Here is a 24,136-nt window from a genome sequence, read left to right on the forward strand (position 1 = left end):
TTCTCAACTTTTTGTTCAAAATGTTAATTTTTGAATGGAACTTGCATACATTCAAGTGTTGATTTAAAAAAAAATACATGAAGCTAGAAATTAAAGATATTGATACACCAAAATATAATATTTGAAAATGATTATATATTTTTTGCAAAAATGCATTTACGAAAAAGTCATTCATATTGTTACGAAATATTTCAATTTCAAAGGCTGTTTCAATTTCAATCCCTCAAAGAATCTAGAAAAAACACTATCACAGATTCCACAATTTATACAATTTAACTTTTTTTTTTCTGTGATAATAAGAAGTTTCTTGAGCAGCAAATCAACATCATATAATGATTTCTGAAAGATAATGAGACACTGGAGAAAATTCAGCTTTGCCAACACAGTTAAAAATTAAATAGAATTTAAAAAAAAAATGGTCATATTAAATTATTATAATATTTCGCAATAATAAAAAATAACCAAGACTTTTGAAAAGTAGTTTATTATATATTATATTATAATATATTATGTTATTTGTATATATTGGTTTATATGAAATATTCCAAGGTCGGTCTTTGATTCAGTCTTGACATACTGAATGAAATGTTCCAGTGTGTGCTGTCTATTAGGGGTGTGACGAGACACTTTCTCTCTTCAGACTTTACTGTACATTAATTATGAGCTTACAGAACTTCTGATTGAGGATGTGTGTGACCTCCTAATTGAACTCCTTTCCCCAAATTGAACATAGAAATAAAAATTATAAACAACAAAAATTAACAAAGTTTCAAATTAAGGAAAAGTTTTTTCTTAGTCTTATTAAGTGCAAACGATAACTGCAACCATAATCAAAATATTCTCAATATTCAAAGTGCAAAGAGAGACCAGAGCCACAACTACACAGTCCAGAGATAGGTTTGATATTGGGGGACAGACTATTGTATTCAGCTAATTTGCTTGCATCAGGGAGCTCATGTTTTACTTTCACTTTCGGATTCGCGATCGCATATACTCTGTGTGTATAGGGAGCAATGGTGCTGAGCGCGCATTCCAGCCTACAAGATTAGATATTTATCAGACGGCTCTGTTGCGCAACGAATCATCCGCCATCATCACGCGATCAGTAAACTGTGATTCCTGCTGCCCTGTGTGCGACTGCAACTCGTGCTGTATGAGCAGAGCAGACGTTTACAAAAGTTTACAATGGTTTTTATTTTTATAAAAACAGCAAAACGACAGTGGATATGGGACCGCGTTGGGCTCCGTAATGTGAATGTAGCAGTGGCATATTCTATACTAATTTCACCCTCACGCTCCGTCATGGCAATATCGCAAGACAGCTTTTCACTCAACGAGAAATTTCGTCACATTTTAGTCTCGCGAGATCTCGTAACACCCCTACTGTCTATATTTGTGCTTATTAGAGTATTGAGCTGTTAGCTTAGCAACACGTAGTCATCAAACTTTATTGAAATCAATTGCAAGTCTATTCACGCTTGCAGATTCTAAACAGCTTGCTTGTAAAGTTCCGTTATTGTTTGGCTGTAGGCACTAGGACAGCTCACTATGTTTTGGAACAAAGTTGGTTTGACTCTGTACATCTCTTTTCCTTACTTCCCGCTTACTCTTCAGGTTCAGGTTGTTGTGCCAGTCAATCATAGCCCATAAGCTGTTTGACTATGTGGTGCTGGCCTTCATCTTCTCAAACTGCATCACTGTGGCTCTAGAGAGACCCAAGATTCTTCAGGGTAGCCTGGTAAGACCAAGAGGCCATAGACCTTTGATTCAGTTGTTTAACCAATTGTTTTAGTTATTGATGATTTTCGTTTGTCCACAAGGAGTTATTCTCACAGCATTGACAACATTCCAGCGTTTTCTTCTCTTTCCTTTAAAATTCTCTTTTTTTATCTTTATCTTTCTCTCTCCCTTCTCCTCTTTCTGCAGGAGAGGCTTTTCCTTACCGTGTCCAATTACATTTTCACAGCCATATTTGTGGGGGAGATGACTCTCAAGGTAAATATTTACATTCACTGCATTATATGTTGTGTTGAATTTTTTTTTCACCCTTTATGCACTGCCATACCTCTGATCTATGGTGACAAATATAGTGATCAATAATTTCACAGCAGTTGCAGGTACTGTGACTATATCTACTACTTTATCTGTCTGCTAATAATTAACACTGTTTTTCCTTTTTTCATGTGTGTTTTAAAGGTTTTAATTCTGCTGGAGTACAATAACTTTTCATTTAGTTATGCATATAACATTCAGTGAGGTATAACATTCAGAAAAAAACACCAGTGAGAAATGTTTCTGTTTTTCATCTTTCTAATTGAATACAAATTTTCCATTACAAATTATGTTATCAGAATTAAAAATTGAGTGAATAGTTTAATTGAAAAAGTGAATTAACATTTTATTATCTTATAATTTGATTCGTCCCTCTTTTGCTTTAATGACAGCTGCAAAAAACAAGTGTTTGATTGAAACCTGATGATCATGTTCTCCAGCATAATCCAAAGAGCATCTTGTGCTTCAACAGAAATGATCTGACCGTCTGTACAAAGACTCACATGATCAATGTGACAAATTTGCTTATTTGTTCTGTGACCTAGAAATAGTGCTGAATATTTCTGTTATTTTTTAAATCCCAAAAAGTTTTGTTTTTGCTTTGAGATTTAAATAAAATAAAATAAATCACTTTTAGACCCCACTGTACCGTATATATGAAGGAATATTACATAATGTATCATTATATTAAACTTTGATAGATATTAAACAAATTACACACAAACACAAATTTGTTGGAGACATTAAGGACTGTCATTTGAATGAGTAATTAGCCAAATATCTTCCAGAAGAGGAAATCAGGTGTGTGTGTGTGTGTTTATCTCTAATCCATCTCTCATTTCATCATTTTCCTTTCGCTCTATCTGTCTTTCTCACTAGTATTCACTCCTGCTTTCTCCTCTGGACCTCTTGAGAGTGGGGTATTACGTTTGCTAGCCCTCTCATGACAAGCAATTAAGCAATGATATTAATTAGAGCCAGTTTCCTCTTTCCGATTCAGTCAATCTCACAGCCTGGCCCATCTATTCAGCTGCAAGCACTTGGCACTTGTAGGTCATCAGTTATGTAACTTAATCAATTATTAAGGAAAGGAACAAACAAGAGATAGACCTTTCAAAAGTGACACTACATTTTCTTAGTCCCAGACTGTTGTACGTAAGTGAATCTGTATGAATATTTTATTTATTTTATTTATTCCAAACTGCTTGTCCTATGTTGGATTGTGATTGTGTGTGTATATATATCAGGGTACCCACGGGTCTTAAAAGCATTGAAAAAGTCTTAAATTTGATAATCTCAAATTAAGGCCTTAAAAGCCTTGAATTTGGTATACAAAGTCTTGGATTTCGTTACAAAGGTCTTAAAGATTATTTTGCCTTTCCTAGGATTAAGTTCATACCGTAGCAAAATTAACTGTCACTAATGTTGGCTAGTTCAAAATTCATGGAGCGTTGAGTGCACCTCGCGCCCCACGTCATAGCAGAAAAAGCGATAGCGTGCGCACTCGTTACTATGGTTACTAGGCAAGTGAGGTACAGGACAAGATAACCTAGCCTGGTTTGTCATCTGAAATGGGAAAGTGTCGGTTTAATCCGCTGTGGCCACAAATGACAGAATTCAATAATTTAAACCCCAAATCAGAGGTTTTCTGTTAAAAGAACATATTTTCTACCCGGTCTTTTCAATAGTATTTGGCAACCATGTGCGCGCTCTCTACACTGCTGAAGAAGCAGTGTATCTGAATGAAGCAGTGTATGATCTGAAAACACAGACAAGCTGGAGTTCAGCGATCTTCATTTGAGATTTTCTACTTAAATTAAAGTGTCATTCACTCAGAAGGTCTGTGTTCTGTCACGAGCCGCATGTGCTGTTTGTGCGACTAAATCTGCGAACAAAATGCAGGCTGATATCCAGCAGTGTTTTTAATATTGATCATATTATATGAGCAAGAATGCAATGTTTCCCGAATATCCACACGATTTCAAATGTGCCATTGATTTTATACAACAGTAAAAAACAAAAAAAAAAGGGTAACATTAAGTGATGTACTACATGTAAAACAGCATTGTCAGGCTTATTGCTCTATTTTGCAACGAAATATGTGGCTTATATAGAGGGGGTTCCAGGTGGTACGACACTCTAAAAAATGGGAGAACCACGGAACTTAGAAAGACGGATATATATGTAGAACTGCTCAAGTTCTCTACTGCTAAAGAGTGCAATGTCAGTCATTTCTCATAAGCTTAATTGAATTGGCCTAGAGAGAATAATTATGACATTTTCTGTCTAAAGACTACATATAAAATAACTACCAAAAGTAAAGTAACTGTCAACTAAAACTATAAAAAACAGAATGACTCAAATGTGATTAAGACCAGTAAGCATTTTCGTCTGAAGATGAAGACTAAGACTAAATCAAAAATGGCTGCCAAAATTAACACTGGCCTACACAAACGTGCGCGCTACAACCCTGTTGTGCATGTATTAAATATGACTGATAATTTAAGTAACAAAGTTGGCATTGAATTTCATTTGAAATGGTATTAAAAAGGTCTTAAAAAGCCTTGAATTTAAGTTGGAGGATCCTGGGGGTACCCTGATATATATATATGTCACAATCTAACATAGGTCAAGCAGTTTGGATAAAATAAATGTTATGTTTTTTTTTTGTTTTTTTTTACAATAATTACATTTCTTTAGATGTTTTAGATAGCATTTCATACTGTTGTCAACATTGAAAATTTCATGTCAACTAACCATACGCAGTCAATATTTAAGATGATGCCGCGAATGTCCTATACTGTGGACATTTTTAAAAGCGTTGGTGCAGTGGATAGTCAAAGTCAAACAATAATTCCACCTTTCTCTCGGGGACCAGAAAGTCAACAATTACAGTTCATCCTTGGGGAGGCAGATTCTGCAAGCTACTGCAAAAATACACCTACCTTTATAACAGCCTGAGGGGTAACGGCTGATTTTACTGTCCCCAACCCACCTACACTCGACTAATAGTAGTTCTGCAAGCAGATCTGCTCTCACTTAAATTGCTAGATTGAGTGTCACATTACTGTACTAGCCTGGTATACATCACTGATTTATTATTGGCTTCTTTTGGCAGTATTGTAAAGAAACTGTCAGACTAATACAGCCCAAATTGATCCCAAGAAAGAGCACATATGTGTAGCAGTATGGCATCTCATTTCTTAAAAGTGCGTAATTCTCTGTCTATCTCTGTTTTCTTGCACTCTTGCTCTTCTCACTTTTAGACCTCAGCCAATTCTGACGTCAGGCCATGTGTGCACGTGTATTTCTTTCCTGTCACTCGTCTTGTTAGTTTCACAAGAATCTGTCTGGGAGGCCTAAGGCTCGGGTCACCTTGGACCTTCAATGGATTTTGTATTTTCATCCCTTTTTCAGGGTTTAGAAAAATATTTTTCACCTTTTTTCTGCTTTTTTTTTTTTTCTTCACAAATTCAATTTAGTTTTTTTCTCTCAAAGTCATATTTCACTGCCATCAGCAGTTCCCTTAAGTACATCTGCATCTCACCATTGACATAATGGTGAATTTTAGATGTATTTGCACAGAGCTCAGTTAAGTTGCAAAATCAGCTCTACAGGAAGCACTATTTTAGGGCTCCAGTTAGAACAATTGGTTTTGCTTGACTGGATTTCACAAACTCGAACTTTGCTTTTTTTTGCTGTTAGGGTCTCTGTTTCCCCACTTTAATAAATGTTTCAGTCAATTCCCGAAAAGACTCACTAGTAAGGATCAGAAACAGATTCAGAATCAGATTAGAGGATCAAAACTGGCTATTACATTAAACAGAACATACAGTGTCACACCAGAACACCAATGATGTACAATGAAAAATAATAATAAACTGTACACGACTACTTCATATTTTATTTTGACCATTTCAAACATTGTGTCTTTGTTTATTGTAGGTGGTGTCTATGGGTTTGTATATTGGAGAGCAGGCATACTTGCGCAGCAGCTGGAACGTTTTGGATGGTTTCCTGGTGTTCGTATCTTTGATTGACATTGTTGTGTCAATGGCGGGTGGGGCTAAGATCCTGGGAGTGCTAAGGGTTCTCAGGCTTCTGCGCACACTGCGTCCCCTCAGGTACAACAAGTAATTGCAAGCATTTTTGTGGTGTTGTCCAACATATGCTTAGTTTATAACTCTGCAGATGCTAAATGGTTTTCTTTTGTTGTTGTTTTCCCTTGTTGATAGGGTTATCAGTCGAGCCCCTGGCCTCAAACTGGTTGTGGAGACTTTGATCACCTCTCTGAAACCTATAGGAAACATAGTTCTCATCTGCTGTGCCTTTTTTATCATCTTTGGCATCCTGGGAGTCCAGGTAAAGAATAAAATGTATCACTGTTTCCTAGGGCTTGCACAGAGTAGTCGAGAGATCGACTACTTTAACCACTAGTCGGCGCTGTCGGAAACAATCGACTACTCGAGCATGCATGCCATCAACCATAATGAATTCAGAATAGCGAACGTCACTAACAGACACCACACATCAGATGTGTGGAAGTTTTTCATCAAGAATGACAAAAATATCGTAATTTGCCAACTCTGTAAGGGGCCGTTCACATATCGCATCTAAAACGCGTGGAAAGTCGTCTCCTTTCCACAAGCGTGTGCACTCCCATGGCGAACGGCCCCTAAAAGCGGACATTGCGTCTGAAATGAAAGGCAAGAACGGCTATTTAATTGGCTTTACTATGTTACATGAAAATTTAAATATGTAATGTTAATTAACATAATTAATTTTGAGAGTTTACTTATGTAATTGTTGCATTAGGCTACGAATGAATAAACATTTATTGATTCATATTCATTTACAAAAGCATGAACCACGAGTAGTCGAGTAACTCGAGTATTGTTTTGATAAGAAAGCGACTAGCAGAAATCAGTAGTCGAGCAACCTCTACTGTTTCCACAAAAATATTAAACAGCACAACTGTTTTCAACATTGATAATAAAAAATGTTTCAGCAAAAATGTTTGAGCAGCAAATCAGCTTATTAGAATGATTTCTGAAGGATCATGTCACACTGAAGACTGGAGTAATGGCTACTGAAAATGGCTGCTTTTTTACTGCATTTTAGTTTAAATAAATGTAGCCCTGGTGAGCAAAAGAGCCTTCTTTCTAAAACATTTAAACTTAAATCTTTAAATGGAAGTGTTTATGTTTTTTTAAAGTAAACCATATACAATTCAGATAATCCAGGCTTTGAACTGGGGATCCTTTGCATGTGGAACAAAAACTTTACCAGTGCAATAGAGAAAGCCCAGGCTGAAATCTGCAGTACAGGGCGGGGCTAAACGTGTCACTCCGCCCCATACTTACAGTACTCTGATTGGCTCGGTCGTCTCTCATAGGCATACATGATAGGAAATGTGTTCAGAGTTGTCTTCACTGAAATGCACATACAATACAACATTAGCCTACATCAAGTGGTTAAATTGGGCCGGGGTTCTCCAGGGCTCAGCCCCGGCACATAAGCCTGCTCGTTTGCAGTCAGTTGCCTACTGGAAATTATGTCACATAAAATTTGATGAAAGTGATGCTTTTGAAAACATATTTCTGACAATAAATGAAAGATTTTTGAAATGGCATGTCTATTTTGTCTCGGCGGAGCTGAGATGAGAACAATCGGAACACGGCCATATTTTTGTTCAGCTGCTTAATCTCGTTGTCAGTCGACCAAGAACGTGCACCGCTCGCGCACGCGCATCTAGGTGACACCGATAAATTAATATTCCTGTGAGATCCGTAGTTGCGCGGGATGTGGAAGTGCGCAAAAGTTCCAGAAATGTACAAAAAGTGCCCTGGCCTTGAATGAATGAGGAAAATGAGACTAAATCAAAATTAAATAACCAAGACTAGGTTTACCATGTGATTTTTCTCAGGAGATGTTTTGAGCATTTTACTTCAGACACCGGAATATACTGTAAGACTTGGTAGACCTACATTTAGCTACCAAGCAACCTTTCCACAAGGATAGATAGATTTTATTTTTTGACTTGTGCATATCTTGATGAGAAATGATGCAGAGTAGGATGAATGTGTTTGTGTGTGTGTGTTGTAGTAGTAAAGAGATTGAATGGGAGAAGGAAGTGTGTGTGAGGTGGACCTGGTCACCAGAGACCCAAATCTTCTCAGCTGTTGCTACTTGTGATGATTATCGGCTGGATTGCCCTCGAGTGCCACGAGAGGGCGCTCCACTACCGCTCTCCCTTTCCCTGAACTGTTCACGCACACACCCTGGACTGTTCATGCACACAACCTGGACTGATTACGCACACACCTGTTTCCATTGATCACCTTCACACCTGCATCCAGTTCCAGACGCAGCTCCACACACATTAAAACCCCACTCACATTATTACCCAGGGCAAAGTCTTGTTTCACTGTTGTGTACATCTCCGAGCGTTTCTTTGCCTAGTCTGTTCCAGTCTGTGTATCTGACCCATCGCCTGTTTCCCGGATTCCATCTCGTCTGCCGCCTGCCTCTGACTTCCCGCCTGGTTATCGGACTCTGGGTATTGCCTTGTCTCCTGTGCTGTGTTTGCTGTCTGTGACCATTGCCTGTCTGACTACCCTGTGAATAAACTCACGCTGCGTTTGGATCTACCGGTGTCTGATTGCTCATAACAGAAGACTTCGCCCTAACCAGATCCAATAGCATGTCAGACTTGTATGTCTCCCAGTCAGCCAAAGCGGATCTTATCGCTGTACACCAGGATCAACTAGATCAACTCACCTCGACATTGGAGAGGTTGGCCAAGATGGTTTGCGGTCTTCAGGTTTCTACACCGGGACCATCGCAGACTCAACCCTTCTCCACAGTTGTCAGCCCTGAATCGATCCCGACTCCACGCCAAGCTCTCCCGGTGAAGTTGACAGAGGTGAGGTTTCACTCTCCACTGGTACCAGCCACCTCGGAATGATTCGGACAAGCAGGTATCACAACAAGATCCTGCAGCGAAGTCGAACAATGATACAGCTGTGGAAATCATTCGACTCTGTCAGGGAGATCGATCGATTGAGAGGTATGTCGAGGATTTTGTTGAACTGGCGCATCTCACGGCAATGAGCACCGAATGTTTGATGATCTTTTTCCGCGGAGGTTTATCTGTACCGCTCCTGTCTTTGATGCCCAACTCTGATCCTCACGGTACTTTAGATTAGTATATTGACATTGCCCTGCAACTGAGTGGTTCAGCCTTTACTGTGGGTAAGGTTGATGAAGAACCCCGCAAGCTCACAGTACCCCCTGAGTCAATTCACGACTCGCCCGTCCAGCCTGAGTTTCTCCACGTCACGCCTACCATCAAAGCGGCCATCGGATCGGTTTATTGCTACCCAGGACTGGTTTCCAGCATGGCTGATCCTCCACTGATCTCAACGCGGAAGTCCATAAAGGTCGCCGTTCCAAGGCTCCTTTCTGCCGAGCCTGCGCTCCATGTCAGCCACGACGAACTCGAGTTTCACGTCTGCCCAGCCGAGCCCGTGCCAGCCGAGTCAAGTGCCGAGTCAAGTGCCGAGTCAAGTGCCGAGTCAAGTGCCGAGTCAAGTGAGTCAAGTGCCGAGTCAAGTGAGTCAAGTGCCGAGTCAAGTGAGTCAAGTGCCGAGTCAAGTGCCGAGTCAAGGGCCGAGTCAAGTACCGAATCAAGTGAGTCAAGTGCAGAGTCAAGTGAATCTAGCCAAGTGAGTGAATCTAGCCAAGTGAGTGAATCAAGCCCAGTGACGCGCCGTCGCAGAAGGAAGAGATGGAGGACTCGTTTGGCTCGCCAGGCTCCGGAGGGCGTTCCCAGGCGCCTCGCCCTGCCTATGCGCCTCGCCCTGCCGGCCCCGCCTCTGCGCCTCGCCTTGCCTGCGCCCTTTAAGCTCCGGGAGGCTTCTCTTGAACCCGTTTACAGCCCGGAGGTTCCTGCCGTGGATTTTCCCCAAGTATTTTTTTTGGGGGGGGCAGTGGGTACCCTGAGGCGCCGACATGGACCTTGGTTCTGCTATCTCCACCAGAGCTTCCCATGCCGCTGATCCCGTCCAGTCCCGAGCTTCCCATGCCGCTGGTCCCGTCCAGTCCCGAGCTTCCTATGTCGCTGGTCTCGTCCGGTCCTAAGCTTCATACGCCCTAGTCCCCTTCCAAGTGTGCTCCGCCCTGGTTCCCTGCCAAGTGTGCTCCTCCCTGGCCACCGACTCTTCCTGCTCCGCCGTGGTCTTCGGTCCACCCTGCTCCGCCCTGGCCTCCGCCTCATCCTGCTCCGCCCTGGCCACCGGCCCAGTTGGGTCCGCCCACGCTCTGCGGCCCAGGCCCGCCGTGGCTATGTCCTGGTCCCGTTCCCCTGCACGAGTCTGGCCCTCCGTCCCTCCCCCAGGGTCGCCCTCGCTCTACCCCCCGCCTGGATTGTTTTTGGAGCGTCTGGAAGCCGCTCCTTAAAGGGGGAGTTATGTGATGATTATCGGCTGGATTGCCCTCGAGTGCCACGAGAGGGCGCTCCACTACCGCTCTGCCTTTCCCTGAACTGTTCACGCACACACCCTGGACTGTTCATGCACACACCCTGGACTGATTACGCACACACCTGTTTCCATTGATCACCTTCACACCTGCATCTAGTTCCACACGCAGCTCCACACACATTAAAACCCCACTCACATTATTACCCAGGGCGAAGTCTTGTTTCACTGTTGTGTACATCTCCGAGCATTTCTTTGCCTAGTCTGTTCCAGTCTGTGTATCTGACCCATCGCCTGTTTCCCGGATTCCGTCTCGTCTGCCCCCTGCCTCTGACTTCCCGCCTGGTTATCGGACTCTGGGTATTGCCTTGTCTCCTGTGCTGTGTTTGCTGTCTGTGACCATTGCCTGTCTGACTACCCTGTGAATAAACTCACGCTGCGTTTGGATCTACCGGTGTCTGATTGCTCATAACACTACTGTCATATGCTGCACTGTCTCTTCATGTGGCATATTATGTTTGGCACATTGTATGGGTCACTATATATCATAACAAGGTAATACAATGTGTAATCGAGTGATGACTGATTAACAGTAATGTAAATGCTAAATGTCCTAATATCTGTTGATACTACAACAATGCAAAGTATATGCTCTTAACCTTGCAGTTTTTAACATATCATGTAATACTCAATTCCTCCATTTCTTTGCACAAAACTCTCCAGAAAGTGCTATTTAATGGTTTATTTAAAAAAAATATATATTTTAGATTTTCGCCTTGTTTTTTGGAATAAAATGTTTTGGAAATCAGGCTAGGAATAATATATTTACAAATCCCTCTGTAAATGTCTTCATAATATAACTAGGTACAAGACTGGAAAGTTTGGTGTATAAAGGTGCTACTGAACTGGAGATTTCGGACTTGGAGTATGAGAGAAAAGTCATTTTGAGAAAACGGGCTTTAAAGATTTATATTGTAAAATGAGATTGCGCATTTAGAGTTAAATCCCCCCTTTCACTTTAACGATTGGTTGCTGATAAAAAGGAAATGACCATATTTGGATCCGACAGCTTTGTACAGGTGAGAGAGAGCTCTCTAACGGTGTGTGTGATGACAGGGTGCAGATCGCGATCGCGGAGCAGCGGGATGATTTAGAACGCCAACTTTAGATAAATTCAGGCGAAATCTACAGACGCAAACGGACAAAGTGTAGTAAAATAAAAACCTAAATGTGTATTTCGGGCTTTTTTTCACCACAAGTCTAAAAGAAGACATGTTATTGAAGACAAATATCCCAAAATCCCAAAGTGAAAAAAAAATAGGTTTTTGCCTGCCGTGTCTCGCCTTAATTCATAATTAATTCCTCTACCTGACCCTGCTGCTGTGGATAATCAACCAATACATGTTTGTGCGTTAGCTTGAAGACCAGCTTAATTTAGCAAAACAATCATTTTAGGGACATTGCGAGATAACAGAGTAATGTTTTTTTTTCTGTGCATTATAATGAAGGCTTTGTGAAACTGCATTGCTTTTCCAGTTCATACAGATTTGAACAACATACAGTATTCTCCGTCCTACACCGACTACAAACACATTTCCTATCATGTATCCCTTTGAAAGACGATCAAGCCAATCAGAGTAGGCATAGGGAGGTGTGACACGTGCAGCCCCGCCCCATTCTGCAGGCTGCATCCAGGTGTACTTGGTGCAATAACATTACTTGCCTCTTAAAAATATGTTTTTAGTATTATTTCTTTATTTAATTTCTGTATTTGTTGATGTCTTATCTTACCTAAGTAAGCCTGCCACTGGTGTGATCTAAAAAAAAATAGATAAATGATACCCCAGGGGTTCCCAATGCATTTTGTCTTTTCTCTGCTTAATCTCACTATCACACCCTTTCTGTCTTTACACCATTCCTTTCTGTTTCTTTTGATTTTTTTGTTCACATTTCTTTTTAGTGCTATATCTTGTTCTTTTTTCATGGAGAATGTTTTCCTATTTTCTGTTGGTCTTCTTTCATAAAACACTTTTTCTTTTAAATATCCAACAGTGCACTGACAGTTTTATTAAAAAGATGCTTGAGATGTGTGGCATTGAGTGACATGAAGTGTGTGCCATTTCTTTTGCCTCAATAGCTTTTCAAAGGCAAGTTCTACTACTGCTTGGGCCTGGATGTCAAGAACATCACCAACAGGTCTGACTGCATCTCAGCCAATTACAAGTGGGTCCATCACAAGTACAACTTTGACAACTTGGGGCAGGTTAGTTTGTTCTCTGACTGGGCCTTTCAAATTACACGACGATTCTGAGCAACTAAATGTGTTGCTTTGTTTGATCTAACTTTATTGATGTATTTACATAGTGTGTTTATTTGTGTGTGCATCTTTATCAGAATGACCAGTCATTGTTTTTTTTGTTTTTTTCATCATATGTGGTTGTCTATCTGTCCTTGCACCTTATTTGTCTGTTCAACCTCCATCTATCTTTGCTTGTCCAGCTTGTCTTTCCATCCATCTCCATACTTACGTTTGTCCTTGTATGTGCTCATATGAATGTGTGTTTATGTTTTTACAGGCTCTGATGTCCCTGTTTGTGCTGGCATCGAAGGACGGCTGGGTCAATATCATGTATCATGGACTGGATGCAGTGGCAGTGGACCAGCAGGTAATGTTCCCATGTGACATGTTCTCTGATGTTCCCATCCTGCCATCCTAATAATACTGACAGGGCGAATGCAAATGGTGGTCTTTCAATGTCGGATGGACTTTGTCATAAATTTGCATATTGATATCACAGTGAACCTTCACAGCCAGCCCTCTCGTATACGGTTTGTGGACAATATTAACCCAAAACAGGCACATTTATACAGACTTTTTAAAAGTACAGTAAAGTGGCAATACAAATTTAATCACACTGTGCTTATAAAATACACAACTCAATGGTTTTAAAAGAGTCATCAGATTTTAGTTAAGCAGAAAAAAATATACTATAAATATACACTGTTCGACCTACAATGATGATAATAATAATTAATAATATAATAATTGTAAAGAATTGATAAATTGTATTTATTGTTCTAAAATAAAATTAATTAATTAAATATATTAAAGATAAATATAAATGCAAATTACCAAACTAGCTTGGTTAGCTAAAAATATATATATATATATTCTAAAGCCAAGATACTACATTTAAGCTTTGTTATAAAATGTAATTTATTTTCAGAATTAGGTACTGTGAAAGTGTTTTAAGTGTTAAAAGATCTCTGAACCAAACAAAAGTCACTTTCTTTCAACTAAAATAAAGAACTTTAAGGAATAAGCACTCAACAGTGGATATTTAATCCTGAATACACATAATCAGCTTCATGAATACTAACAGGCTTTTGGCTCTGAAGCTGAAAAGCAATGATTTTCAAGAGTCCTCAATTCAAAAAGCAGTGAGCTTGCATCAGTTAGGGACCAGAACATAGGCCTGCAGCCAGACTCTCTCCCACTAGAAGAGCCCAACATCTCTAGGTAGTCAAACACAAGGCAGATACAAATGGATTAAATGGCATGTGTACTTTTCCCACTGCATCATCTCTGTCCCACCAGAGTCCACTGCAGGATGTAATCTATGTGTGGAAGCAGATGGAAATGTGCAAAGTACTGTGTGCTTTCTCATCCCATGTTTTAGAATGAGCCAATTTAGACTTTGGCTTCTTTGTTTCGCTCTACGCTGCTGCTAAGCAACCAAGTAAAAGCTGCACCTAAATTCACTTTACCATAATTTGACCAATTTCCCTCAAGCTTATGAGTTTCTGCATGTTGATTTTTACTCAAGGCTGTGTTGATTATCTTGTTGAATGAAATTTTAGGCAGCTCTGTGTTCTAGCCAGTTTTTGTGGTACTTGTGAAGAAAAGAATTGGGTCTCATTCACTAATAATTCCGTGGATTAATTCGCATTTTTATGCAAAGGAGAACTTCTCATGAAAAATCTCTGCATAATTCACAACACGTTCGTACGCAAATTATTTTTCTCTTAACATCGTTCTGATCTTAGTGAATTTGAAGGATTCTAAATGAGCGGCCGCATGCAGAAGGTTACTCATTCCATATAAGGGCTTTCCGAACACACTTTCTTTACAGCCTTTCGTCACTCTCGTCAAACTTCCCGCTGTTTGCGCTATGCCAGAAACTAGCAAGTGTAAGGCCGTCTAACTCGATCCAATGGCGGTATTCGAATTAGCGGTGAAGGTCTTTGAGTATTACTGTCTTTTCTTGCGGCAAAGTATTTTTGGTTAAATTCAATACATTTTTTCATATGTATATACTCGTTATTTCATCTGACTCCATAAATGAAAAGGCTTTAATGATATCTGTGCATCATTAAATGTGAGCGAATGTTTTAGCCTACTATTCTTTTAAACTCTTGAATGAAAATAATGTCAAAGTCAATTAGAATAATCAAATGTCACAATTTAATATGTGTAATGGAAATCATGAAGATCTGGATACGTCCAGTGAATGCAGTGAATAGTGCTGCTGGCAACAAGGGAAAGACCTTGTCACAGCCTGGAGAGACAGCTGACAGGAGGAAAGAGACCCCAATGGGGCTGGTAAGGGTTAGTTACCCTTGTCGGCAGTATCCAGCTCTGTGTTTACAGGATGCTGGAGACACCCGCCCAAGGCTTCTGAGAAATTAAAGAGAAAAATACCCCTAGTGTCTGGGAGAGCAGGGGTGGTAGATGACTCAATGTTGGACAACATGGTTAACGACGTTGGAATGGGGTAAGAACGGTCAGGGGGTTGAAGATTCATCAAGGGAAATTGAAATGCTTGAGGGAGAAGGGACAAGGGCCTCGCATTGATCAGTACTTCTTACGAAGTCAGTCAAGTCAGTCAAATGAAATCCAGCGACAGGAAGCAAACCACAGTTCGCAGGATATCAGTACCCCTGTCATAGAGGAGATTAGGGTTTGCACAGTTAGTGATGAACACATTGATACTTGTGAACCCGGTCAGACTAAACAGCATAAGAGAGAAAAGAACCTCAACGGGCATAGGCCTGGAGTTAGATGGCCAAGAGCTTGTGAGAAAACTGCATGGGACACGGTAAACACAGATCTATGCTTTGCATTGGAAAGATTAACTGGTACAGTTGAAAAGAAGCTGGATAAATTTTGGGACATCATTTACGCATATGGAAGTGAGAGGTTTGGTGTGGAAAAAAGGAAGGAAAAAGTACAAACTACTCCTGCTGTATCTAGACGGCAGCAGAAAATTGAAGGGTTAGTTAGAGAAAGGAGACAGCTGAGGAAGCAATGGAAAAAAGCAGAACAAAGTCAGAAGGAGGGACTCAGGCCACGTCCACACGAAGCCAGAGCTTTCCCTATCCGATCTTTTTTTTCCTCGTTCTAAAAAAAAATTCCGTAAACACAGCGCCGTTTCAAGAAATATCTGCGTACACACAAAACCGCTGAAACCGACTGAAACTGATGTAGTTTACATGCCAGACCTGTATGAGGCGCTGTATTTCTGACACAGATACACTAAAAACAGAGAAGAAGACTTGCGCATAAACCTTGCGCGCTGTATACAATAATATTAGGAACAGTAGCTTCTTTTTTTCTTTCTTTTTAACCAAGAACTTTATTGAACAATATGGAAAACCATAAATGGCCTGGTACAAAATAGGAATGAGTCACGATTTTCGATTAGTTAGCAGACGCATAAAGCTTGCCACAAAGAACCGGCAAATAGCCTAATCATTATGAATGTGTCAAATATAGCAAGGAGACATTTTAATTATTTATTAATAAACTAGTGTTTTCTCTGACGATGCTGACTCGCCACCTTCGCAGTAGGTGAAGGTGCTGATAGAGATAAATGCACACTTCATACGGATTATAAGAGAGTTGTCTGTTTCTTTTCGTTTTGGATTGTTTTGTTTAAAAGTAGAGATTTCAAGCTTAGATATATTTCTGAGTTTCTGTTCATTTATGAGACAAGCTCCAGTTCACGTGTGATGCAAGTTAAATCGCGTCGGCGCCTCCGTGTCCTGATGGCTATTGTCTGCTATATTTTCTTCTTATTTATTAAATTCAGGCAATTGGTTGATGAAACATTGATTAAAATTAAGATACAATTTATACAAAACGAAATTCACTTTAAAGAAAGTATTTATATAAACCAAAACTAAATATTATAAACTGTTCACTTTTCATATAATCAAATTATATGAAATGGAAAAAATAACATATTATTTAAACATAAATATGAAACTAACTTTTCTTTAATGGCTACAACATGTAGGCCTACAGTACAGAGAAATTTAATGTCGGAGCGAACACCGTGTTACCGGTGAGCATGAGGGGGCAGAGGTGCGTTTTTTGAATAATAGTCAAATAATTCGTCAAATATTATTTTTGCTTGAAATGCCCATCCCTACAAAATACGAAATGTCTTAATCAGACAAAATACAAGCATCAAAGCATAATAAAGAAATATAAACAAATAAAAAATAAAATAAAAATACATTAATGTACGCCTAAATAATAAATAAAGAAATAAAATAGGCTCAGTAGCTTCTGAAGCATGAACTCAAGCAAGTAGTCGTAGTTGTTGTTGCTGTTTAGCCTACTGATTTAGCGCGTCTGACTAGTTGACACATGGGGTGATGACCTCATCGTTTCACAAAATATACGGATTGGCCGTACACACGAAGACGCAAGGGTGTCGTTTTCAGATTTATCCACCCTGGGACCCGGTTTCAAAAAATAGCGGTTTCAGTCTCCCAAAACGAAGGATCCGCTGGACGAAACGCCGATCCGATAAATAATTTGTCCGTATACAGCTAAACGTGGCTCCGTGTGGACAGGGCCTCAATCTCTTACAAAGGGCCATAAAAGATAAGCTTGCAACATTACGCAGAGCTGAGCGCCTACGGAAACGCTACAAAAAGAAGGTGTGTGCGAGGGCTAATTTCTATAAAGACCCATTCAAATTCGTAAAGAAGTTATTCACCCGTGAGAAGAATGGCACTTTAAAAGCATCTAGGGTTGAGCTAGAGAGATATTTGGAGGAAACGCATACAGATGCAAAAAGTCATGAGCCTATGTCAATTCCGTCAGATATCCCACCTATCAATCCACCAGAATACCAAATGGAGGTCTGTGCACCTAAGTGAAAAGAGATAGAGCAGGTTGTGAGAAAGGCAAGGGCTTCATCATCTCCAGGGCCTAATGGAGTTCCATACAGAGTGTACAAGAGTGCTTCAGGAGTTCTACGAATTCTGTGGAAATTGATAAAAGTGGCATGGGAAAAGCAGGTTGTACCTAGAGCATGGCGCCGAGCAGGTGGAGTCTTTATACCTAAATAAAAAGATGCTACAAGCATCAGTCAGTTTCGTCCTATTTCACTATTAAACATCGAAAGTAAGATTTTCTTCAGCATTATTGCGCAGAGATTGTCAACCTACCTATTAAAGAATGGCATCATTGACACTTCTGTTCAAAAAGCGGGCATTCCAAGATTCTCAGGATGATTAGAACACATCAATGTTATCTGGCAACGAATTCAATCAGCTAAAAAGGAGAGGAAGGAGCTCCATGTGACATTCCTGGATTTGGCTAATGCATATGGTTCAATGCCACATGAGCTTCTTTGGGCAGCATTTGATTTTTTTAGAGGACCAATGTCAATAACAAATTTAGTGAAAGCCTATTTTGCAGATTTGCAATTTAGTTTCTCAACTCCAAAATTCAGCACCGCATGGCAATGCTTAGAGGTTGGAATAATGGCAGGATGCACCATTTCTCCACTGGCTTTTACCATGGCAATGGAAGTAATCATTAGGGCATCAAGATGGGTAGTAGGAGGAGAGCGCTTGGCTTCTGGGATGCCACTACCACCAATCAGAGCATACATGGATGACATGACAACCTTGACTACAATAGTAGCCTGAACTAATCGGTTATTGGGGAAGTTAACAGATAATATCGAATGGGCACGAATGCAATTTAAGCCCTCTAAATCAAGGAGCATCTCGATAGTTAAAGGAAAGGTAGTAGATAAAACATTCTTCATTAATGGTGAGGCAATATCAACAGTTTCTGATAAGCCTGTGAAGAGTCTTGGGAGATGGTACGATGGGGATCTAAAGGACACAGTTCGAGTGGGAGAAGTTAGACGACAAGCAGTGGAAGGGTTGAAGAGCATAAACAGCTGTGCTCTACCAGGCATATAAAAACTCTGGTGCTTTTAGTTTGGTCTACTGCCAAGGTTGCTGTGGCCACTGACTGTGTACGAGGTTTCTTTGACAACATTGGATAAGCTGGAAGCGTTAATAAGTTCATACATCAGGAAATGGTTGGGAGTTCCACGCTGCCTCAGCAGAGTGGGACTTTATAGTAAAGGAGTATTGCAGCTGCCAGTCTCTGCTTTAACCGAGGAGTTTAAGTGTGCCAAGGTCAGACTGGAAATGACTTTAGCAGAGTCACGCGACAAATGTGTAAGGGAGGCAGCCCCTTTGGTAAAAACTGGTAGAAAGTGGTCAGCAAAGAAACCTGTAGTAGAGGCAAAGGCTGACCTTCAAATTGGGATATCGTGGGACAGGTACAGCATGGAAGAGGGGGTTTTGGGCTCAGTTTAGCTTCTCCTAAATTGCACAAGGCAGGCCCAGCTCAAAGGAAGAAGCTGGTAGTCAACGAGGTGCGAAAGCAGGAGGAGAGGATGAGATGTATAAAGGCCATTTCCCAGGCCAAGCAGGGAGAGTGGTCGAGATGGGAGAGTGTGGAACAACGCAAAATGGGCTGGCAAGACCTTTGGTCAATGGAAGAGAGTAGGATCAATTCCTTATTAGGTCAACATATGATGTTCTCCCATCACAGCAGAACCTAAACCTCTCGGTAGGAGAGGATCCCTCTTGTCCTTTGTGTTCATCACCTGCCACATTAAGGCACATTTTGACAGGATGTAAGGTGGCTCTTAGCCAAGGTTGGTTTACTTGGCGCCATGACCAAGTATTGCGATGTTTGGCTTTAGCATTGGAAGGCAAGCGTAGTTTGACCAATAAGTTGCCGCCTGTTCTAGCAAAACATTACACGCAGAAGACAATATTCCTCCGCCTAGACGAGCAACCACCAAGAAAAGGTGCTAGCACCAATTCTCGCCCAGGACAACTGGAAGCTGCTAGGGACTGGAAGATGCTGGCTGATCTTGATCAACTGCTTATTTTTCCACCTGAGATTGCCACCACTAACCTACGACCGATATTGTTTTGTGGTCTGGATCAGCACGCATTGTTCAACTGATAGAGTTAACAGTGCCATGGGAGGATGCGGTAGATGAGGCAAATGAGAGGAAGAAACTGCGGTATGCTCATCTGGCCACTGAAGCAGAACAGCGAGGATGGAGAGTCCAGGTTTATCCAGTGGAAGTGGGTCGTCGAGGTTTTGTGGCACACTCTACAACCCGGTTCCTCAGAGACGTCGGATTCAGTGTCCAAGAGTTGCGTCGCACAGTAAAGAACTTATGTGAAGCAGCAGAAAGGAGCAGCAACTGGCTGTGGTTGAGACGGAAAGATTTTGGCTGGCTGTGTACAGGCCGCCATGATACGGTTTCGTAGAATTCTTGAAAACTTGAAGAGTGTGTTGGTTTATTTGTATAGGTTGTATAGTATTTACAGTCATTATGTTTCTGTGTATATTGCGTGAATGACGGGTGGTTGGGCAGATATTGTGTTTTGCGCTAGGTGGTATGCCATAAGGAACTGTTGCCACTGAAACTGCATATTAACGCACCAGTGGGGCTCGACAGCCTTAGTCAAACGGGTTGGCGTGTATGGTTGGGTTGCGGAGAGATTGTGAGATTGTAGTTGGGTCTCAGCAGCAGGAGGGATGTAGAGGTCAGTAAGCTGGGCTGAGTTGAGTGGGGGACGGAGGGCGGTGACTCTTGGACGCCAGAGTCACTGTCGAGCCCTCTTGAGGTGTCATGGGCTAGTCGACGAAACACTGAGGACGGAAGGTGCCCACTTGAAGACTCTAGAGATGTCCCCTACTCAGCTCAATACAGACGGTTGTCATGGGGGGACCGCACTGTGGTTGCAGCCATTGTGTGTGCTGTCGCGTGTTAACACTAGACAGAAGGAGATTTACATCACCATATGGAAAGAAGCGTAAATGGATGGAGAAGCGTAGGTTACTGTAAAACTATGTCTCAGTTGGTGCTTATCTTGGCGAAAGCCGAGTACAAATCAGCATGAAGTTTTAACATCTACTCTCGTGTAATGGAAATCATGTCAGGTAAATGTATCATTACAATTTCATAATCAATTCAAAGATAATCAATGCAAAACATCAAATGCTCTAGAACAAAGAGGAAAAAGTTTACCCGACAAGAAATGCGTCAGGCTGAGAGTCTCACAACTCTCAGCCTCACGGGCCGATCTCAGATACAGAAAAGGGCCCGAGTTCTCGCTGCGTTTCATTATATACCCAGACCTCATTTCAAATCTAAACATCATCCACAGTGGAAATTTACCTGTAAGTCACCATTTGCTAGCAGTGGAAAATTAGCATTCAGTCAAATGGTCAGAAGGTGTTAACTCAAAGACACATCCTCCATTGTGGAAGATGTTTCTAAACTTCCTAAGAACTTTATTATCTTTTGGTTTACTTCTTTGGGAATGAGAAATTTGTACCAGTCGCACAGAGACATTTCAAATAATACCAAACATGTATAAAACTCGATGATAATCATTCACATTAAACCATTTCGATTCTTGTGTGAGTTTCGGAGATCTCTGCCAGGATGAAGAATGGGGGAGAGAAATGTAGATTAGGATGAGGGAGGTGAGACCTTCGTCTCAATAGTGCATGAGGGGCAGAGAAGGCAAGCGGCATTCAGATAAAAAAAAAAAAAAATTACGTTTATTTTTTATTTTCCTAACTCTTTCATCCACTGTTCTTTCTGTCTCAGCCCATAACCAATAACAACCCCTGGATGCTGCTGTACTTCATCTCCTTCCTCCTGATTGTCAGTTTCTTCGTGCTGAACATGTTTGTTGGAGTAGTGGTGGAGAACTTCCACAAGTGCCGGCAGAACCAGGAGGTGGAAGAGGCCAAGAGGAGAGAGGAGAAGAGACTGAGACGCATGGAGAAAAAGAGACGGAGTAAGGAGAAGAAAATTAAATGTTTTGAATGGGTCAATATAATGGAATAATAATAACCTCCTGTTCAGTTTAATATTGTCTTCAGTTTAGGAAAAACTGTATATTATATTTAATTTTGTTACAAAAAAATACAATTACTGATATTAGTCATGCTGAAGAATGGTGGGCCACAGCCCTACTGGCCATACGGGTTCCAATAGAGAGGTGGATGAAGGAACATAGTGACTGTAAATGAAAAGAGATGATTTGATTTGCACACTAATGCTGAATAACCAGTTTACATCTCATAATAGCGTTAGCCAGATGGAGAGACCGCACAGGTGTGTTCTGTGATGCACCTTTCCTATGCAGAAAAAAAATATAGTTTATGGACCAGAGAGTAGCGTTTTCATCACACATACAGACTTTTTTTGTATAATTTTTTTTATGGTAAAATATTCTCCTTTGCCAATTAATGTGCAGAGATAACAACTCGGTTACTAACATAACCTCGGTTCCCTGAGAGGAGGGAACGAGTATTGCGTAAGTAGCTTACGCTATGGGGAAAACTCCTTTTCTCGAGAATATTGAAGTCTTTATGTAAAACGCATTGCAGCTGGACAGCTGACAGCAATGAACGAAGGAAGCTCGGTCATTGGCTGTGCTGCGGCAACTTGCTCGAACCAATGACGGGGCGACTCTGAATGCGCGACCAATGAGCGCGTTTCGCGCCCGCGCGCGTCATAGCCCGCCAAGATGGGCGTGGCCAAGAGCTATTTATTGGGCGCCCCGTCATGAGAGTTCTTTAGGTTAAAACGACTGAAGCGAACTAACCAAGCACAAGCACGGCAGCTTACGCAATACTCGTTCCCTCCTCTCAGGGAACCGAGGTTACGTTAGTAACCGAGTCGTTCCCTTTCGAGAGGTCTCTCCTATTGCGTAAGTAGCTTACGCTATGGGAACACCATGCAAAACGCCGTGCTTGCTGAACTTCGCCTTATGATAGCCAGATGCAGGTGCCTGAGCTGAAAAGCAAAGTTATCATCCAACTAGCCGGCAGAGGCGAGCTTTATATGTGGGAAAAAATACAGAGCGGCTAGAAGGCGCTCAGTGTGACACAAGCACATACATAATCTAGATACGAACTCGTAGTTCAACTAGCATCATGCTGATAGTACATTGGAATGCAATGTCGGGACCTGTAGGTTGTAGAACCTGATAAATGTGGACGGTGAGGCCCAGCCTGCCGCCGCACAAATATCCTCGATCGGTATCCCGCTCGACCATGCCCAGGAAGAACCCACACTCCTGGTGGAGTGTGCTTTGACTCCCCAGGGGCATTGAAGTCCCTTAGCTTCATAAGCCAGTGCTATAGCCTCAACTATCCAGTGAGAGATTCTCTGCTTTGAAACGGCGGAACCTTTCGTACGGCCGCCAAAGCATACAAACAGTTGTTCTGTCTGTCTGAATAGGGCAGAACGCTCCAAATACACTCTGAGAGCCCTAACGGGGCAGAGTAGATTAGCGTCATGTTCGTCTGCTGGAGACGATAGTGCAGTTAGGGAGATAACCTGTGCTCTGAATGGAGTGGTGAGCACTTTAGGAATATACCCGTGTTTCGGTCTAAGGACAACCCTGCAGTCGTTAGGTCCGAATTCCAAGCAGGCAGCGCTTGTCGAAAGCGCGTGCAGGTCGCCCACTCTCTTGACCGAGGCGAGTGCCAGCAAGAGCGCAGTCTTAAGCGAGAGCTGTTTAAGGTGCACGGTTCGGAGTGGTTCGAACGGGGGCCCTTTAAGAGCGTCTAGGACAGTAGCTAGGTCCCAGATCGGCACTGAGGGGGGGTGTGAAGGGTTCATCCTCCTAGCGCCCCTTAGGAAACGAATAATTAGGTCGTTTCTTCCCAATGGACGTTCCATTACAGGGTCGTGTGACGCTGTGATGGCCGCCACATATACTTTGAGCGTGGAGGGGGTGCGGCCCGCCTCCAGAAGCCCTTGTAGAAAAGCGAGTACGTTCGTAATCTCGCATGTTTCAGGGTTCAGGCCCTTGGTATTACACCAGTCACTGAACACTTTCCATTTCTGAGCGTATAAGCTTCTCGTGGAGGGCGCCCGCGCCTCAGCGTTGGTTTTTAGTGCTCCGCTCGTGAGGTTCCTGGGAACCTGTTGAGGGGCCATGCATGAAGGGCCCACAGATCGGGGCGGGGATGAAATATCATCCCGCTGGCCTGACTGAGGAGGTCTGGCCTCAGTGGAATCGGCCGTGGTGCAGATTGCATTTGCATCAGATCTGGAAACCATGTTTGGTTCTTCCAGAGTGGGGCTATCAGAAGCACTGCGTTTTTCTCCTCTCTGATCCGACTGATGACCTGTGGCAGCATCGCGATCGGGGGAAAGGCATATAAGGGGCGGCTCGGCCAGCTCTGGGCGAGTGCGTCCGTGCTTTTCGTGAAGAAAAGAGAGCAGTGC

At 41.8% G+C, this 24,136-nt stretch overlaps 1 protein-coding gene across 5 annotated transcripts in view; it reads left to right on the top strand.

Moving 5' to 3' along the window:
• The window catches only part of cacna1ia (calcium voltage-gated channel subunit alpha1 Ia), a 142,411-nt gene that overhangs the window by 72,460 nt on the left and 45,815 nt on the right, over positions 1 to 24,136 (top strand). For all 5 annotated transcript variants that reach the window (XM_077212522.1, XM_077212524.1, XM_077212523.1 and 2 more), the window contains 7 exons: positions 1,615 to 1,738; positions 1,927 to 1,995; positions 5,998 to 6,176; positions 6,288 to 6,414; positions 12,670 to 12,795; positions 13,109 to 13,198; positions 21,497 to 21,689. In XM_077212522.1, the coding sequence (XP_077068637.1) occupies positions 1,615 to 1,738; positions 1,927 to 1,995; positions 5,998 to 6,176; positions 6,288 to 6,414; positions 12,670 to 12,795; positions 13,109 to 13,198; positions 21,497 to 21,689 (908 nt within the window). The remainder of the gene's footprint in view (positions 1 to 1,614; positions 1,739 to 1,926; positions 1,996 to 5,997; positions 6,177 to 6,287; positions 6,415 to 12,669; positions 12,796 to 13,108; positions 13,199 to 21,496; positions 21,690 to 24,136) is intronic.

Source organism: Siphateles boraxobius, unplaced genomic scaffold (assembly GCF_051911475.1).
Source record: "Siphateles boraxobius isolate OS27281-9 unplaced genomic scaffold, OSU_SipBor_1 66, whole genome shotgun sequence".
NCBI lineage: Eukaryota > Metazoa > Chordata > Actinopteri > Cypriniformes > Leuciscidae > Siphateles > Siphateles boraxobius.